General features: G+C 33.9%; 2 protein-coding genes and 1 non-coding gene across 4 annotated transcripts; all 3 read right to left on the bottom strand.

Moving 5' to 3' along the window:
- Window positions 1-210: 210 nt before the first annotated feature.
- Window positions 211-281, bottom strand: TRNAG-CCC (transfer RNA glycine (anticodon CCC)). The gene has a single exon. It is a non-coding gene; the product is annotated as a tRNA-Gly (tRNA).
- A 976-nt stretch (window positions 282-1,257) lies between these two features.
- On the bottom strand, window positions 1,258-3,690 carry LOC105166758 (Tetratricopeptide repeat (TPR)-like superfamily protein). Its single transcript, XM_011086229.3, has 4 exons — window positions 3,514-3,690; window positions 3,235-3,359; window positions 1,955-2,201; window positions 1,258-1,690 (listed from the first exon to the last, which is right to left on the bottom strand). The coding sequence occupies exons 1-4, from the start codon at window positions 3,638-3,640 to the stop codon at window positions 1,467-1,469; spliced, it is 723 nt and encodes a 240-aa protein (XP_011084531.1). The 5' UTR covers window positions 3,641-3,690; the 3' UTR covers window positions 1,258-1,466.
- Window positions 3,691-7,003: 3,313 nt separating this feature from the next.
- On the bottom strand, window positions 7,004-11,463 carry LOC105166760 (uncharacterized). Of its 2 annotated transcripts, none has more exons than XM_011086231.3 (8): window positions 11,205-11,463; window positions 9,456-10,655; window positions 9,281-9,371; window positions 8,993-9,150; window positions 8,855-8,906; window positions 8,348-8,424; window positions 8,171-8,264; window positions 7,004-8,089 (listed from the first exon to the last, which is right to left on the bottom strand). In XM_011086231.3, the coding sequence occupies exons 2-8, from the start codon at window positions 10,554-10,556 to the stop codon at window positions 7,566-7,568; spliced, it is 2,097 nt and encodes a 698-aa protein (XP_011084533.1). In that variant the 5' UTR covers window positions 10,557-10,655; window positions 11,205-11,463; the 3' UTR covers window positions 7,004-7,565. The 2 variants fall into 2 exon arrangements, with proteins under 2 accessions (XP_011084533.1, XP_020551105.1); XM_020695446.2 differs by having other exon boundaries at window positions 9,456-10,595.
- Between the last annotated feature and the right edge of the window lie 976 nt (window positions 11,464-12,439).

Genomic DNA, 12,439 nt, shown 5'->3' with positions numbered 1-12,439 from the left:
CGTAGTTGATCTCAACCGTCCATGTTACTACTATTGCTATCCCAACCAGCTAATTCTACTAGCCAACTGAGTTAACTTTTGGGCCCAACAGAGAGAGGTCCAGCCCACTTAACTACATTATGGGCCTTAAAACCAGATAGCCCAACCCACACAGTAATAGTTCCATCAGCCCACTTTGCACTTAGTGGGGTGCAAAAGATGGGTATAAAATGCGCATCCGGGGAATCGAACCCCGGTCAGTACCGTGGGAGGGTGCTATGATACCACTACACCAGATGCGCTTCATTTGTCATTTTTAGATATTGATAAATTTTGAGTACTTGTATATATGTGATTGCATGTTCTATTTTACGTATACAAAAAGCATGCATAAAATCTACATATTATTTATAATAAATACTCCCTCATTTAAAAAATTATAAAATACCATCTCAGATCAAAAATAATTATGTAGCTCTTAAATGATGAAATAGAAACTTTACCCCTATTATTTTTTTAAATATTTGAAAAAATATTAAAAGAATTTGACAATAAATAAAATAAATAATGCATACAGCATATTAGTTGATAAAAATATTTTCGAAAATTTTAAAAGTATATATATATATATATAGAATTATAATTTAGGGAAAAATTATTTGGCCATTCAAACTATGATCATTTTTATACTTTAGCATCAAATTTTTTTTTGTACAAAATTTACTATCTCAACTTCATGAAATTTTACACTTTGCTAATTACAACTATTTTCTCAACCAAATTTTTTGTCATAAAAACACAACATAAGTGCACATGTGATTTTAAGGGTTATGTGATATGAAATTTTTCACATATGCGCAATATGTAATATTTTCCGGCAAAAAAAAATCAGCAAAAAGATGATCATATATGGTAAAGTAAAAATTTAGCAAAGTTAAGATGGCAAATTGACATAAAATATATATATATATATATATATATATGCCAAAGTGTAGGAAGAGGTATAGTTCGAATGTTAAAATTAATTTACCCTATAATTTATAATCCAAAAGGTCATGTTGGATAGCTAATCACAAAAATTGGATGAAAATCTAGCGGAAGCTGAGGAAATAGACTGTTGTTAGACGGACATTAAAATTAAAGAGGTATTTATGATTTTTCAAAAAATAAAAAAATATTTATAATTGTAAGACATCAAAGGAAAGGTGGTTGTAATTTATCATATTTATAATAAAAAATATTTAATAATTGTTATATTCGTATATGTAATATACAATATTGAGATAGAAATATTAGTATACAATAAAAGATGCATATTGTGTCAAGCTAAAGGTACATTCAAGAAAGCACAATCTTCAACAGTTCATCCTCCAAACAAAAAGCTGGACAAGATTTCGTTTCCATGTACTGATATTACAACCAGAATTGGGTGGCCTTTCTTTCTTTAAAGAGGATGCAAGAAACTGATAGCAAGGTAGAAAGAGAAGCTATCGGCATCCCAGGTTAGCTCTTCCTTCATCACCAATGGTCTTATTCACACACAGTTTCTGGAGATCGATATAACCGATGATGGTGTCCTCAAAGTCTACGTCTTGAAGTTGAGCGTCATTGAAGGTGGATCCCGACAGGACGGTGTTCTTGAACACGGCTCCCTGGAGATTCGCCTTCTCAAAATTCACACGGTCCAACACAGCGTTCGAGAAGTCTGTCCCTGCAGGAAAAACGAGACTCGTTTTTTCAGTTTGGAAGCAATTCCCTATTCCAGCAAATGCAGCATTGTAAAGATGGATAGAAAGGCGACTTAAGTACAGTGCAGGATAAATCGAGCATCTTCCATGAACCCTTTTTCATAATCAATCAGTTTATCTTATAAACGCAATCTGAGTAAGTAATGGTTGAATCAGCTTGAGATGAAGTTGCTGTAACTTTGAAGCAATGCACTGTTTGAAATGACGTAAACTTAAAGGGAATTTACCCTTGAAACTAGCTCCAACAGCATAAGCCTTTGACATCACAACTTCAGACATGTCTGCACCATCGAACTTGGCATCCGACATGAGGGCTGCAGCCAGAGACTTCCCCTTGAGGTTGGTCTTCTCGTTCGTGTAATCACAAAATCGAAGGTCAAGTGGTTTATCATAGACGCCGTTAGCTTGACCTATCGTATTACCAACAAACGCACGCTCACACCTGTTTGGCTCGGTTGACAATGGCGGCAGCCTCTACAGTACAAATGCCAAGAAAACTTTTAACTACTGATTATTGATCAAATAATAAATGTTAGCTCAAACTTTGTGAATAACTTCAAGCATTTCAGAAATGAGAAATCAAACAATCTTCGAGAGAGTTTCGATCCTAAAGATTGTCACAGAACTTGCACGCAAAAATCTACAGTCCTTTTGAAAATTTAAACGATTATCCTATCTAGCAGTTTCAAGTTTTAAAGGAGATGGTCGTTCAACATCGCATCAAAGTCAAACCAAACAAAAAGTTCTGAGTTCGAATCTTGTCATGCATTTATTTTTTTTTTGAAAAAAAGAAACAAATCACATGCTAGGTGGCCGCTCGCACATGAGGGTAATAGTTTAAGCTTCTAGATAAAGTCGTCATTTGACACTTAGCATGATTATCAGAAACTACAATAGCTTTGGATTACTGAGAGCAAATCAACCACCACCCGGAAGATTTAAAAGTGCCATACTACCAAACTCAAGTAACTAATGAAGCTTAGTTATACATACACATTTACTACTAAAAACTAGGGTAAATAGCAACAAGCTTTCTTGAGGTTTGACATAATTAATAAAGACCCCTCGCTGTTTAGAAAATTACTAATACCTTCTTAATTTTGATGGTTGTCCAACAACTAACCAAATCCATTAGGTTTTCATGTGATGAACTGACTAAAATGTCCTTGTAGAGTATAAATTATAATTTCACTAATTTTTTGAAAACTTCTAAACTTTTTTCATGGACTAAGTGGACTATTTCTTTACCATTTTTCAAAATTTTGAATCCACATTGATCAGTTTTTTACAATTTTTTTTATTTTTATTTTTTGAAAAATACAGCCTTCCAAATATTACATAATTTCATGAATGTAAAATTACGTAATTTCATCATATATTCACGAGGTTATTGATAATTTCCCGAGCAACGATGGATATTCATAATTTGCCCAACCTCGTGGGAGCTCTATGTAATTTACCTTAAAAACTGATAATCATGCAACAAAAAGGGTAATTGAATCTAGACCTGATTTGCAGCAATAACAGGTGAAACAGCAGTCACAGCCCAAACAGCAAGAATCCCACAAGCCACATTCCTGATTTCCTTAAACTGGGCCAAACATTCTACAGCTTTGGAACAATCCCTTGTAGCTGAACACACAAATTTCAGCATCAAATCAGAAATAAACATCATTCTACAACACTGAAAAATCACACACACACACACACACACATATATATATATATATATATATATTCAAGTAGAATTTAAAACCTAATAGTGTGGAAAGCAATGAAGACTCACAAGAACATCTGATTTGGGTTGGGAAGTGAAGATCTTGGAGAGTGGAAGTAGCAATTTTGTGCTTGGCGGAAGAATAACTCCGAAAGGAGAAAGCCCTTTGTTGGAGAGGAATGGAGAGAGTGGCCATTGTTTTTCAGTTGTATGCTGCTGCTGGCTTTGATCTGGAGGCATTGCTTACTTATCCATCTGACAACCAATTTCTATGTGACGTGGCCAATATCCATTTCCATGCTCATATTTTCCATTGATAATGAAATTATGAGTTTAATTTTTATGAAAAACTAGCCGTCATAGCTTGTTTCTACATATAAATATATAATAATTATTTTTTTTATATTTTAAATAACAATAAGATATAAAAATCACTTTAAATAAATAAAATTAATTTAAAATATTATCAATAAAATAATTTTTTATATATAATGGTGTTAAAATAATGTGAAGTTACTTTACAAAAAATAATATTACAACTAATTCTTAAAAATATCTAATAAATGGTATAATTATCATATTTAAAAATTAGTGTACGATGTCATTAACCACTATTTGTAAGTATAAATAATCGTATATATATATATATATATATTAGTATAAGTATATGTGAAAATTTATTCATTTATTTTGTGTTATAAATGTGTTGTGGTTTTTTTTATAATTTAAGTTATATTTAAAAAATGTTATGTCATAAGAAATGGTAAATATAATTAATCAAGATAGCATATTTAGGCAACTAAGACTTAGTTCAAGTGATTAATGCTAATATCTACAATTACTAGAGTTTTTTTTTTTTTTAATCTCAAATCCCATATTGAAAGTGTTTGTGAGGTTTTGGATTGATATATTTAAAATTCACAACAATAACTTATGTGAATAATTATAAATTTTAGATAATTTTAAATATTTTAACTATATTTTATTGCATATTCTTTTAATATGAGATCAATTTAAATCATTTTTTCCAAATTATTTGGTCAAACTTAAATCCATTAATCAAATGAAGGGGAGATATAATTCAATAGCTAACTATATTACCAATTTGATAGATAGCCCGCTATATTTATTTAATTTGGCAGATATTCATTCCACTTTAGCAGTTACCTTTTTTTAATATTTTATATAAGGTTAAATGCAATTTAACTCCGTTATACGTAAAATCAGCAAATAAGTTTTTGTAAAACAAGAGTTAGCAAATCAATCCCATATTTCAAAAAATGAAACAAATTACTTCTATCAATCAAATAATTTTCTTCGTTTTTCAAAACACAAGGGATAATTTGCTATTTTATTTTTTATATGGATTTTTTTTACTTATTTATCATATCACATGAGGATAAATTGTATTTTCCCCACATATTATATATAATCGAACAATATTCACTTCAAAAAATAGAATAAATAAAGAATTTATTGTATTTAAACTAAATAGTTTGCATTCTTTCCCTCCTCATTTCACTTAAATGAAACGAACTTCAAAATATTTATAAGGTCTAAAAATAAGAAGTTGGGATGAGCTTATAAGCTCTTTAAAAAAAAATAAGGAGTTGTCGATTTATTTATAAAATTTTATCAAATTCATTCAAATTAATTATAAATTTATCATTACTAACATTTTATAAGTTTCAATATCTTATTTTCCAAACATTTTATGAACTTATTTTTAAACTAAAATCTATAAGCTCTAAAAATTATATCTTATAAGATGTATGAGCGTATAGAATCTTTTAAATAAGTTTTTTCCGAGCACCCTCTTATTTGATTATGAATAATTTTCTATTTATATACATTTAAAGGTAATTATTTTATTAATTTGATCTGCCATTTATTATATTTTTCTTCTTTTTGCATTTAATTAGTATAAATAATAAAATTTTAAATTATATATACACATCCAATGTATTTTAAACTATTGATTAATAATTGATTGGAGTTCTCTTAGGCCGTATAGGTAATGGACTTATCAGTAGGTGAGCCTTAGTTTAATCGGCAAAGTTGATGTTCCATGACTATAAAGTCATGAGTTTGAAGCCTGTCATAAGATTTTATTCTATTTAATATTGTGTTGTTTTAATTTAACAATAGGTATTGATTAGATATAATTATATGATATTGATGACGATTATATGATTATTATATTCATAGGTTGTTATTAGATATATATATATATAATTTTGATAATTATGATTGATTTATTTAAAAAATAATGATGGATTAAAAAAAAAAGACTAATTTGGTTGAGCAAGAAAGGAAAATTGTTAGGAAACTCTAAATTTGGGAAGTTCCTCTCTCTAAAATCTAGTACAAGTTCTCCCTTTCTCTCCCTCGGAGATCTCCATCGCTTCCAAGCTTCAACGAATTACCGAAAGGAAAGCACAGCGATGGAGAATGCCAACGGAAGCGCCTCCTACTGCGAGAAAATGGACGGCCTTGCACGGTGGCTGGGCACCAATGTCGCCGCCGCCTTCTTCGCCTCGCTTGAGCGTTGCTCCTGCGTCAACGTCGACGCCGACGGTGAAGAAGAATCGGAGGAGGCGCACGATCGTCCTTTGATGCTCACCTCTCTCTCCTTCAGTTCCACCACCTCTTCCGTCGCCGATAATCATATTGTGCAGGTGAATCATCCTCCCCCGCCCGTTCAAAATCTCCCGGTTTGATCGCGGTCCCTTATACTTTATCTCTCCGTGGTCGGTAAAAAGAAAATTGTGGTTTTCTTTTTATAGTTTGGGAATACTCGTGTATGCCTGTTTTTTTTTTCCTTTTGTTCTTTCTTTTCTACCTTGATCTTGTATGTTTTTTTGGTGAATTTCGGGTATCTTGTTGATTTCTTTCGGAGTTCGTTTTGGAAATTACGCAATTTTAACGTGATTGAGAAAGGGAATTTTGGGTTTGTTGGATTTTGTCTCAAAGTTGTGGGAATTAGGGTAGGGTACTGTCTCGAGGTGAAGATTTTTATAATCTTGTTGCGCAAGCTTGTTTATGCCTCTAGTCATCCTGTGTGATTGATGTATTTGTTTTGCTGAATTCCAATCAAGCAATCCAAGTAGCATTGTAGTTAGCGGTGTAAAAGATGGAATCAGAGTCGAATGCATTACGCTTGAAGTTTATTTATTAAATTTCGAAAATTATTCTTAACCTTATATGACATTTATCAAGTCGATTTTGAACGATTCAATGTGAATTCAAACTGTTTGGAAGATGGCTCGCCAGACATTCAAAATTGCTGTGGCAATTTCATACTAGTTCAAATAACATAATCAAGAGGTTGTTTATTTAAACTTATTTGTAAGATCTTATTATAAGTTCACATATGCATCTTATCAGATGCTTTTTCAGTCTATAAATATAAGATTTTAAATCTTATTTTAAAGAAGAAATTATTAAAGTTTTTGAAATTTCATCTATATAATTTATTTTGCTTTCATTTCATGCCTCTATTTCCTCTTTTTCTTGGTCACAACGTTGAATCAATTGAAAAGAAGAGAGGGCTCAAATGTAGTAAAACAGGTCTTGCTTGTATCTGTAAAAGATTTTCTATTTAACTCGGAAGAAAGTGTGCAAAGGTGCAAAAAAGAGTGAAAAACGAGTCAATTCTGTACAAAACTACACCCTATTTACAATACATCTCGCCGAAAGAACAAAATCTCTATCAACCCTTCTAATTCTAACTGTTGCTGAATCGCCCTGGGCTATAAAAGCTGGTATTCACCAAGTGCAGCAACTTGTACAGGTACAAGTTCGACAAGCCATTTACGAATAAACAAACAAAAGAATATCATTTACTTACGCCACATTGCTGATAAGCCTACCTCAGCCAATTCTTGATCAGAGCCACGTTACAATCTGCACGTTCTGGACTCCTGTCAACTGTCGTTGCCCATCCAAACTTCAATGAGTTTTGCAGCAACGAAAAGGACCAAATTTAAGACAACAGTTCCAGTAGTGCCAAAACTGGCTTTCTATGTGCCAGCCTAGCACATCACACAGTCCATCACATTTGAAAGCTGCGTTTTGAAAGAGATAACATCCAACATTTTCAGTGATTTGGTCACCTTGTCTTAAAGGGGCACCGGCAACCCATAATTGTGGAATGATCTAATCCTGCCGTCCCAACTAGCAGTAACAATAACTAGGCCCCACGCATGAGAACTGGACGAACTCTGACAAGAATCCTTGAAAAGTTTATACTGGGATTTGCTCATTGGAGGTGTCGAAGCTTGAGGTGTTGAGGCGGGGAGCTTCTCCTCTGGCCAAGTGGCGGATCCCTTTGAGCTGGAACCTAAGAGATTCTCTTGGCTTAAAGAGAAATGAACGGACGATGAGAACGGCAACGTATTAGTTGACGTTTCTTGGATTAGAGCCTCCTCTGAGTTCCCGGTTTTCAGACCGGACCAGGGTATGGCAATGGAGGCATCAGAGGAGAAACACTCAAAAGACCTGATGGCTTTGGATTGCGAGAAAGAAGACTCTCTTTGATCAGCATAGTTCCATATATAAATATTTGAATCATCAGATGCTGAGACGATATGTTTTCCATCAGCAGTAAATGAAGCTGAGATCTGGTTCCCAGTATTTCTGAGGCCTGAAAAACATAGAAGGTTTCAGTTGATTATATAATTCTATTAACATAGAAGGTTACAGAGTTAAAAGCGTATGTATTTACCTTTGTATTTCCCAATAATATTTATCCTATCGATAATTCTGACTTTTGAATCAGCACAAGTAACCAGTACTTTGCTCGGGTCTTGTTTTAGAAACTGCATCCATGTAATAGCAAAGTAAGGAAAAAAATCAATAACCAAAAGCAAACCAGCAATCTCATGAAGGCACTTGAAGTAACCTGAAAGCCAGTTATTCTTTTGCAGGGAGATTTCTTATTGGTTAAGCACATCTGCGTTCCCAACTGGAGGTGATTATCTGATAGAACCAACACAAAGCCATCAAATGATGGTTAGTCCCGATACAATTTTGCAACAAAATCTTTGCATACAGAAATATTGAGTTCCACGTTTCTTGCTAACCCCATAATAATTTGGATGGAATATCATGGAAAACGGCCCACGTAGTGAGCTATGACTTTCAAAATTTCTTTCCAAGAAATTGACTGGATTTACACACAATAACGTACATGGATTTATACTCAACAATGTGTACTAGAGCATCTAGAATCAAGTCTAACCATTATCCAAAAGTTAAGCCTAAGTCCTGCTGAAGGTGAGATGCACAATGTTCAAGTGGGATAAATTGTACGTACGCTAAATGGTCACATAGCAGCAGTGACTGAACATTTTGAACCAAAGAACAAGAAAAAAGAAGAGGGTCGTCCAAGAATTCAATGAAAATGTACCTGATAAGTCAAAAAACCGGCAGGTGCCTGTAATGGAGCCAACAATACCACCCTGTTTTACAAGGAAAGGAATACTGAATTGATAAGCCCACATTCTGAAATTGCAGTCATAAAATGCAAAGAGTGGTGTTAACGTACCTGGCCATCGGGGCAATAGGAAACAGCAGTAATAATGTCCCGTGTTTCAGCCCAGTCAACAACTTGACAACCATCAATAGTCCAAATCCGAACCTTCCCGTCTATTGAACCACTGATGAAGTAATCATCATTCACAGGATTAAATTGAATGCAGGTCACTGCATAGAATCAGAATGGTATTTAGCCGAAGAAATCAGTAGTACTAACCAAACTTACATTTGAGTGCTTTCCGCAAATTAGCTATTATCACTACTTCGAAAATATGGAGTTATGCAGCTAGGTGTATACCATAATCACTATGCTGGAAAACCTTGAGGCAGTGATCAACTCCAACCCGCCACAAGCGAACAGTTTTATCTATTGATGATGAAAGCAGGCACTGCAAAGAAACAGTGAAAAAGTTTTTAGCTCAATGTAAAAATTCAATAGATGTCACAAAAAAACAGTGGATCCTAAAACATACATTGTTCTTCGACCACGAAAGATCCAAGATGTCCCCACTGTGGCCCTGGAAGACATGCAATGGCTTCTCAAGAATTCGGAAAACTTTTGGAGGGAAGACGATACATGCTGAGTCTTGTGTTCTTCTCAGACTCTTGGATTTGTTAACTTTATCTTTTTCGACCGTTAGAGGTCCCATTTCAGATAGATTATTCACTGAGAAGTACACACATGATGGATCTGCATCTGGAACGTCGATTCTATCTGATCTCTCATCTTCCACCACCTGCCAGATTCTGACAATCTTATCTTCGCCAGCACTAGCCAGGTACTGTCCATCAGGACTGAATTTCATCGAGATAATTGACCCCTCATGGGCTTGAATATCTTGTCCAGAGAAAAGGGCTGAAATTTCCTTCACCCTTCTCCGACAATGGCGAACCCTAACTCTCCGGATCCTTGTCCCCTGTAATTGGCAGAAACCATCCGATCCCACATTATCATCTTTCACATTTCCACTTCTCATACAAGTCACAGAACGAAATTTACTCAGCCAACTATTTTTCATTGTTCTTGGTGTATTCACGTTAACCTCAATTTCCCTTCGCACAAATTGCTGAACTGAGGGAGAGAATTGAGACAGAGGACCAGCTGATGATAGCCTCTCATTTTCCACCATCGCATCTACATTACAATCAATCTCACCATGAAATCTCACATTCCCGTTTCGACACTCCCTCAAATCCTCTCCCTGAGACAAATCCAAATCATCGGTATTCCAACTTGAGACAGAGGACCGGCTGGAAGAAAATTCATCTTCAACACTTGAGGTTCTTAGCACAGCCCCATTATCCTCCATAATTCTATGAAAATATCCCATGGAAAAACAACCTTCACTGCTGCCGCACATATCTACAGAATTTTCTCCTCCAAACTCACCTGGGCTAAGTCCCATCCATCCAATGAACTTCCGACGGCGCTCTCTAACACTCTGAGGAGCATGAGTCCACACATCATACCCCCAATTTCTAGAAGACGAGCAACCATTATCAGGTTCTTGAGCAATGTACTCCTGAGCATCGAAAAATTGAGATTCACCGTCGTCGTAGATGAAGCTATCCATGGTTTCTTGAGTTCAACCCATGAAAAAACTGAATCCCAACTGCAAGAAACCAACTTTTTGAGCCCTAGGCAATGTGCTTATCCCTTCCAATATAAAAACCTTTAAACAACAAGGAAAAGAACACAAACAAAGTTAATATAATCACTACTAAACAAAAGAAGAGCACCATAACCAATGTTTCAGCAATCCCACAAATAAACAAATGAAAATCCCAGTCCAGCAAGAACATAAAAACAAACACTACTACTGATAATAACCACAAAAGAGCAAAAAGAAAAAAATTTAAAAAAAAAGATCAACATGGATCCCAATCCCCTCTCATTGAGCCTGGTGCCCCACATACATAACTCCCTATAATAAAGATACAAACTTGACTACATTTCTCATATATTATACCTGGAAAACATAACCCAACCTTTCCATCAAGAGAACCACTAAAACCCAGAAATACTTAGCATGAAAATGAGAACCCACAACCAATATGAGCATCTATACACTTCTGCACACAGTAATAATTACGTTCCAAGCAACAGAAAAGGAAGGTTTCAAGACAATATTAGCAAAATTTACATTCACTTAAACAGGAAAATTTTGAAAAAAAAAAAAAAAGAACAGATGAAAATTGTAGAGGAAGAGGGATTTGCTCACATGGATTTGATTCAGTTTTACGGGGTAGAATTGAAGCAGGGAGATCAAAGGGGTTGGCTGGGTACAACGGAAGTAAAGAGGAGTGGCCGTTAAAAAAAAATGGAAAAGAGGGGGAAGTGGAATTAGTAGAAACTTAAGGGGTCGAATTGTGAAAGAATGAAACTAAAGATGGAAAAATGTAAAAAGCAGAAATAACTCGATATCCGTGAACTGATGGATAGCCCAAGCAACGAGAGTTTGAGAGCTATGATTGTGTGTGCTTTTATGGGTTTTCTTGTGTGTGTGTGTGTTTTGTTGTCCTAAATAGGCCAACTACCTTGACAACCAGAATTCTTTTTGTTATTTTCATAATAATACATTGGAATTTTGGAATATACATATTGATTGTCAACAACTAATCTTACCAAGGTCGTCTCAAGATCTCTACTCTCTCATTTTATTTTTAAATTGCATCAAGTTCTCAAGATCTCTATCCTTTCAATTTATCTTTAAATTACATCAAGTTCTCAAGTCATATAATCAATTTTGAATCGTCATGATTTGACTTTGATATTCTCAAAATCTTAATATGTAAGAATTCTTTATGACCATTCGACTATTTTCTTATTTATGATTTACGTAAAATTGTACAATTAAGAGAAATATTGAAACTACCGTTCTCCATGTCACAAGTGCAATTTTAATTGCCTGAACATTTCTTACAACCTTAAGTATTTTATTCCTACGATTTATTTAACTTACGCATCAAGAATTATTATTGAGACCTTCTTGATGTGATTTTGATAGTGTTTTGCTTTGTCTTATTTTCAGAATAATTTGAAGCGTATCTTGCATACTTGAGCGGCATATTCCACACTTGTAGCTAATGTATTAACCTCACTAACATTAATAACAAGTATGTGTATTTTTATGTATTATTATATGATATTAACTTTCCTATAATATCACAACAATATTTTCTTTTTTTTTCACAAAAAATAATTAATTATACATATCTACATACTACTTAATAATACATTATTCTTTTGACTTTTTTCTATTTTTTAAAAAATTCTAGTTTAAATCAATTTGATCAAGACAGAGTCATGATTGAATTCTACCAAACATGTCTTTATTCAATTATTTATCATTTTTTAATCATAGATGCAATTAGATTAAAATAATTAAATTACAAGAATAGTAACGAATCAGACTTTGCTTAATTAACTTATATTAGCGCACGTGTCGGACATAAA

The sequence above is a fragment of the Sesamum indicum genome, linkage group LG7 (assembly GCF_026168435.1).
Source record: "Sesamum indicum cultivar Baizhima isolate 11 linkage group LG7, ASM2616843v1, whole genome shotgun sequence".
NCBI lineage: Eukaryota > Viridiplantae > Streptophyta > Magnoliopsida > Lamiales > Pedaliaceae > Sesamum > Sesamum indicum.
Note: the sequence above shows the minus strand (reverse complement) of the source record. Positions and strands in the feature narration are given on the sequence as shown.

Excerpts from the sequence above, each read along its gene's own strand:
- LOC105166758 (XM_011086229.3), bottom strand. The coding sequence starts at position 3,640 with ATGGCCACTCTCTCCATTCCTCTCCAACAAAGGGCTTTCTCCTTTCGG. Across the intron at positions 3,360-3,513 it reads AACCCAAATCAGATGTTCTT|CTACAAGGGATTGTTCCAAA; the intron begins GTGAGTCTTCAT and ends TTGTGTGTTCAG. Across the intron at positions 2,202-3,234 it reads CTGTTATTGCTGCAAATCAG|AGGCTGCCGCCATTGTCAAC; the intron begins GTCTAGATTCAA and ends TTTGTACTGTAG.
- LOC105166760 (XM_011086231.3), bottom strand. The coding sequence starts at position 10,556 with ATGGATAGCTTCATCTACGACGACGGTGAATCTCAATTTTTCGATGCT. Across the intron at positions 9,372-9,455 it reads TTTCGTGGTCGAAGAACAAT|TGCCTGCTTTCATCATCAAT; the intron begins GTATGTTTTAGG and ends GTTTCTTTGCAG. Across the intron at positions 8,265-8,347 it reads AAAGAATAACTGGCTTTCAG|TTTCTAAAACAAGACCCGAG; the intron begins GTTACTTCAAGT and ends ACATGGATGCAG.